Source organism: Gobio gobio (genome assembly GCF_949357685.1).
Source record: "Gobio gobio genome assembly, chromosome: 5".
NCBI classification, from domain to species: domain Eukaryota; kingdom Metazoa; phylum Chordata; class Actinopteri; order Cypriniformes; family Gobionidae; genus Gobio; species Gobio gobio.
Window position 1 is genome coordinate 26,733,167 of NC_137101.1, and position 7,085 is coordinate 26,740,251.

The 7,085-nt window shown below is 38.1% G+C and overlaps 1 protein-coding gene across 1 annotated transcript in view; it reads left to right on the forward strand.

The window, feature by feature from the left end:
• iqsec3a (IQ motif and Sec7 domain ArfGEF 3a) overlaps positions 1-7,085 on the forward strand; it is a 190,613-nt gene extending 183,528 nt beyond the window's left edge. Inside the window, exon 14 of the mRNA XM_079817180.1 lies at positions 3,235-7,085. Coding sequence (XP_079673306.1) covers positions 3,235-3,702 — 468 coding nt within the window. The 3' untranslated portion in view covers positions 3,703-7,085. The remainder of the gene's footprint in view (positions 1-3,234) is intronic.

Here is a 7,085-nt window from a genome sequence, read left to right on the forward strand (position 1 = left end):
GATTCAACACGCTGATTCACAACGCTCCGAAGCTTCATGAAGCCTCAAATTTTTTTTCAGTTGCCTCAAAATAGCAACAGATGGGCGCAAGTGTATTTGCTATTTAAACAAAGTGGCGCTGGACGTGAAAAGGATAACTGTGTCGGGGAAATTAGCAAAAAACATAGCGTCCCGCCTGGCATCGCAATACGCCAGGTGTATGATAGGGCCCTATATTCGTCATTAAAAAAAGGAACCCGAAACTAGGTCTGCAGATATACAAACCATAAACAAAGCAGTGCTTGCTTATCATTTTAAATATCAATCATGCTGATCACGTTCTTCATTCCAGTTGGCCCATGTTATTATGAAAATATTTGTGCATTCAAATGCTCCAATAAGATTACGTAAAATTAGAACAGCCTTCTGTCTGTACCGTCTCGACTTCTTTGCTTGCTTTCATACTCATGCACTTGTTCACTGAGATGAACAGCCAAACAGAGTTCTCTCTCCCCGACATGCTCAATCTGCAAAAAAGCCCCCAACAGGGTCCAACTAGTGCCTGCAAAAACTGTGTGACCATGGGCTTGGTCTGCCAAGGCCTTTAAGTAAACAGATTCAGTTTTTAATCACAAACTCCAGTCAATGCTAACCAGGTAGCAGACTTTTAACATTTCCACTGTGGCAACCACGCAAACAAGCCCCAGTTGACTCTAACATTAATCTGATGTAGCATCCTTAACTCTCTGCAGGGTTATTAAAGACACTGTAGCAGACAAACCCTGCATACAATACATTACCTAGAGGGCTGTGCGATTAGCATCATGAGGTAGCACCATCTCCTGTGCACATGAGGGAATTCAAGGACACAACACCAAACAAGCACTGGGCATACCAGTAAATAAAATGGAGCAAACTGGCTAGTGAAAAAAGCAAATCAAAAACGGCAAAATGAAACATGAATAGTGTTAAAATTACTAATTATTATTATTTTTTTACAACATTTGTAAATGTAAAAAAGTGCAACCAGAGTTTAATGAGATTAACTCTCTAAGCATTTTATTTACATTAAATAATGCTCTTTTAATCATTATGTAATATTGACTTTGCAAACTTTAATACTAGTTTATTTAAGCATTAACAAGCATCTTATCTCAGCTATTTGAATATATATATATATATATATATATATATATATATATATATATATATATATATATATATATATATATATATATATATATATATATATATATATATATATATAATGATTTATTAAAGAAGCTTTAAATCATTGTAAACCATCTGTCAAAATAATTTGTGGATTTTAAAAATGAATTGAAAGTTTAATAATATTTGTAAGCATTTCAATTTACATTAAATAATAATGTTCTAAACATTAACAAGCACATTATCTCATATTTCTAGCTATGTGAATATATTAACTAATGATCTGTTAAGCACTATATAATGTTTGTTTATGATTTATTCATGAAAGTTAATATAAAGAGAGAAAAAAAGATAACTCTTTAAAAAGAGGAAATATAAATAACTGGTCTCAGAATTATACCAGAAACAAATCTGAAGCATCCTAAAGGCTTTGTTTAGGAAAATCCATTGTACAATTTTATTAGAATTACCAAATAATAATAATTCTAATTTTACCAGTCCTGTCTGTTTAGCAGTCTTGTTTCCATTTCTGCTACCATTAGATGCAGCATATTAGTGGGCTGCTATTAGCCTGAACATGATCAGAGTGGCAGCGACTTCCTGTCTGGCACTGAAAACCCTCACCTTAATCATGCCACATGTAAATGTCAGCACCCCACAAACCCCTGAAGGGCACCGGCTGTCAGAACACATCGCAGGCAGCAGAGGGGTCAGAGAAAAACGCCAGCCATATCCTGGAGGAGAGAGGGGAAGAGAAAAAGAGAGAGAAACAAGGTGTCCAACTACTATAGACTAGTTGAGCCACCTGCCAATTTAGGCATGGCAGTATTGCCTAACACATTTAATAAAACATGCTCTATCTGTTATGGATGGCAGTGATTGACACATGATAGACAGGGATGTAAGGCTGAGATGGACCTGAAAAGTGTGCTAAGATGGACACAAACATTTGAGAAGAGAAACACGTTAGGCACTTTATTTCCACTTTTCAAATATTTTCAAAATTTTTATTGAAAATAAATGCCTTTCTGATCTGATATGTGATGGGAAAAGGGAGTACAGCGAGTTTGGCAAAGGCGAATTCAAACTCGGGTCAATTTGTATCAAAACTTGCGCCTGACCCCTACACTATTGCTACTGTTGTTAATCTTCTGGCATCTTCCATAATTTTGTCTGGCAAAAACCACATGTCAGTGGGCGGACTTAGTGTAAATAGCCTCTGCCAAACTAATACCTAAAACTAGCTAAAACTTACATAATCATCTTCTAGAATATACTATTCACCAACACGGTTTTTACCTCAACTGTAACCCCCCACACTCTCTTTTCTCAGACAAACTGGTACATCGTCAGTCAATTGGTATATCCTAACTCCAACGGTCAAGATGATTGATTCTGAAGATGAATATGCCCTCACTTTAGCCCTCAAGCTAACCCTTGAGAGCCAGCATCTATCCTGAGACAAAGCTAGATGGACTCACTTTTTGACCTGTAAACTATGTTCATCACTCCTCAAAGTCATCAATCCCAGAGGCGTGTCTGTATCCCACAGACATATGTGGGGACATGTCATTATTGGAGCCCAGGAGATGGTTAGAAAGAGTGAGAGAGAGTTGTTTGCAAGTCCTGGCAAACTCTTGTTTAAGTCCTGAACCTTAAGTGTAAGAAATCGTGATGGCATGCGTTCAGATGTGTGTCGTCTGTAGTTGTCCAATTACACCCTTCCCATTGTTTAACCTGTCCCACCCTTTCTTGTCCTCCTTCTTCCCTGAATTGTTCTTCATTCTCTATTCCTAAAATGCTCAAGTGGTTTCCAAGGGAGACACAGGGGCCCTCAGTGTCCTCTTAATAACCACCACGCACCTTAGTGACACAAACACACGGCCCCCAAAACCCTCCACATCTGCTTCCCCGATTCCAGCTTCCCACCCTCTGTCCGAGTTGCAAGACACCGAGCCAACCCCTTGTGCCACGCAACACTTTACGCATGTCTTTTGTGATGTGTGTTCACCGGAGGGCTGATGGCAGTAGAAGGAGAACAGTCTTATAACATATGATGCTATCTCTGACTGTTTTCTAAACTAGGTGTCAATTCACAACAGGCTTCAGACGTACCAGCTCAACGCGGCACCGCCGAGCCCTGAGAGCGTCGCCCTTCTCAACCACCAGAGGGAGCTCTTCCAGCAGCCTCCATTGCAATGTGCCAGCCCCACACCCTCGCACTCCTACCAGCCCGTGGCCCTGACCGAGATACGACCCGACACGCTCATCCAGTGCCAGCAAATCGTCAAGGTCATCGTCTTGGACAAAGGCGGTCACGGCTGCATGGAGGCATTCCTCAGCCAGAGCCCCACTCATCACCAGCTCATCCAGTCTGTGGTCTCCACACCAGTGCGTTCGCCCGACAGCGGAGGCAACCAGGGGGGGAACGATGGCTCACAACCTCCGTTGCCTCCACCACCACCACCATATAACCACCCCCACCAGTATATACCCCCAGATCCCCGCCTTGCACTGCAGAGGACCCCAAGTGGCTCTCGTAGCCTAATGTAAAGTCCAAACCGACAAAACTGCAGGCGCACTTTTACAGTATTTATCTACATATGTATATACATGAAAGAAATATAATGAAAAAAGCTATCTATATACATATATTTAAGGTAACAGACATGGATATATGAAGACTTTATTGACTTTGCAGATATGTGAAACAACCAATAAGAAAATACAATTTACTTAATTGCTGTGTATTTTGAAACGTTATGTAGTTTTAACAAATTTCTTAACAGTTTTCGTCTTTCTGGACACTCTCTGAGATTATATTGTTGAGTACTTGAGTTGAGTACTTTCTCTGGTGCATTTTGTTATAGACAAAATGATTTCACGAAAAAATGTGATACCCGACAACATTCGTTTCAATTCCACTGGCACTTGCTTTTGTGTGGGAGCTGGTTTTATGTGTAAAATCACCCTTTTGGCTTTTATTATCCTACTGATGTGTCTATTTAGTGCGTGTATGCTTTTGACTGGAAAATGATAAATGTGCCAAAACGAGGACACACCCTCCACCGTGGACTTTTTGCACTCTTGAACGCTTAGGGCTAGAGTAAACATTTGTTCTTATATCGATCATTTAGATTCCCTACAGGTACACAAACATTTAGTCGAAAAAAAAACCTTTTAAGCGGTACCATTCGCCACAAACTGTTTCTTCCCCCACTTATGTGGCCGATGTTGTATTCCTGTGAAATGTGATTTACTTCCTTATCAGTCGTCTTTGAAAATGTCTTTTATGTCACTCCTTTTAACTGATATATGTGTGTGAATTAAGAATGTAGAATGTATTAAGGCTCTTTCACATGACTCGCTCCATTGTTCCCCATTGTGTTGACACTTTCAACTTTGATCTCAACAATTACCAGACAATTTACATGATTTATCATCATGTGGGCAGTGCCAATGAAAAAATTAAAACAAGATGAGATTAGAGAAGTTGTAAGACACAATAGCAAAAACATGTCTTCAGTATTCAAGAGGAATTCTCTAATGAATTGCACCAAGCTATAGCACCATTAATTAGCATGCTCTTGTTTTAGCACCTGATATGCAAATCTTGACACAAACACCGCCAAAAATATTATATTAAACACATTTTTGTCATGTCACAATCCCAGCGGACTACCACAATCTGGTATGCTTTACTAGGACAGTACAGCATTGCTTCAGTGGACTGAAGAACTATAAATGGCCATTTATGACACTCTTCTCCATTGTTTTATCATAATTTTATGTACTATAGCTGCCATGGTCTCTAAAAATATGTACAATTGCAAGCAAATTGCACGGACCTTTAGTGAATTACTCACTTTCTATAATAAGTCTTATTTGGACAGACAAAATAGAGACGAAAATAAGTACATTGACGTCATTTAAATACACATGGCACAGCACTATACCAGCCCACACAGTGATTTTTTAAAAACTGATTAGTGAATAAAATATTAGTTTTTGACTTTTTTCATGTTTAACTCTTTCCCTGCCAGCGTTTTGGATTTGATTTTGATAAATTTCATGGCCCCAAAAGATTTGTTTGTATGAATATCTGAAAATGCAAGAAAGAAAAAAGAAAGAACAGAGCCTCTGTTTTTAAACAACAAAAAAAAAGCTTTATTCAAGCTCAAAGCATTCTTTTTTATAATAAAAATTCTTATTAAAAAAAATCACAAAAAAGGCAACATTTTGAGCAAAAAGCTGAGAAAATTGTGTTTTAATCAAAGACTACATTTAGATCGGATTCAGAATGATGATCAAAACATAGATGGAGTAGATTGAGACCATCAACACCCCTAAAGCTTAACAGTTCTAGACCTCGTCCTTTTTTAATTAGTTCATTCAACATTTTGAACAAAAAGCTGAACAAATCTAGTTATTTTTCAAAGACTACAACGTGCATAAGCAATGCTTTAATTGCTTGTTTCTGTTCCTTTTTCACCTGTGTTTTGATCCAGAGATTCAGTACTCATTCAGTGAATGTGTAATAGCGCCCCTACCTTATAACAACGAAAATGCGGAAAGCCGGAAAATTCCGTCAATGGTCTCATAAATTATGAAAAATTATGCCAATGGCGGGGAAAGAGTTAAGCTCAAATACGTGTTACTTCTTCCATTGGCTTTCACAATGTTCATTGTTTATTACCTAGAAACTTCGTAAAATTGCCTTTTGTGAAGGTCAAAGCGTGCAGAGGGCTGTGTTAAAGCCCTGACACGAGTCATGTGAAAGGGCTTTTAGTGTGTGGCAACGTATCCCGGCTCAATGATAGAAAAAAGAGTCCATCACAGCCAGCGAACGCTGTTTGCAAAGGCTATAGTTCTCACACTCAGGAATTTCAGTGAGTACCTGAAAGGAGACTGAGATCTTTTAATGCTTGTACTTGAACTTTATGTAGCAACTTGGAGCGTATACGGCCATTGTGAAAAGGCCATTCGATCCCAGCAACCATCTTTGGACATGTTGTATGTTTGTTGAAGTTCTGTGAAGATCTGACAGAATGCTGCATCACTGTTGTCACGTGACTCAGACAATGTAACATGGTTTCATTGTGATATTTCTTCATCAATACTCACAACTACATAAAATGCCCAAGAGACACATCGTCAGCACCATCAAACTATATCTGCTGTTTGACTCCTAAAACTCTTGTTTGAAGATTTTCAAGAGCGAAGTGACACTTGCAACATCAACCGAGATGCACATTGTTGGCACAAAACACTTTAACCTAAATGTTTGTCTGGTTTGATCTGATTTTATCAGCTGAAAGGAAAACAGTTCAATGGTTTATTTTTGTTTTGCTTGTATGTAGCTATCATATATCAGCATATAAAGCAGCAGAGAATTAGCTCTGATAAATGTTAACTTCCCACAATCCAACCATTTCTGATAAAAACTGTCATTGAAACATTAAAGTCAACATGAGACAGAATTAACCACCTATTTTGCTTCCACTGTGTGAGGTATTAAGGATGTATAAAGTGATACATTATATTTATTGAAAATTTAGATTGGACCATGAAAAGTGGGTGTTGCCATAATGGAGCCAGACATAAATTTATGTTAAGGAATGTGGAGGCTTACGTTTTTTTCTTCTTCTTCAAATTTGACATTATTTGCTATTATTGTAGTCATTTTTATTAAATTGACAATAATATACTGTAAGCATTGCCTAAATAGCTATTTGCAATATCACCTGGGAAAAACAAAGTTGTTTCAGAGGCACAAAAGCCAGGAATGTGTATTAATTTGATTTCATGTTGACTTTAAGCTGTAGTATTCGTAATCGTAACACAATTGATACGTCATAGGTAGCTGTGTGTCCTATTTCCTCTGTTTTCTTATATGATTGGGTGTTTGTTTCATAATTATATTGCTGCTGTTTGGA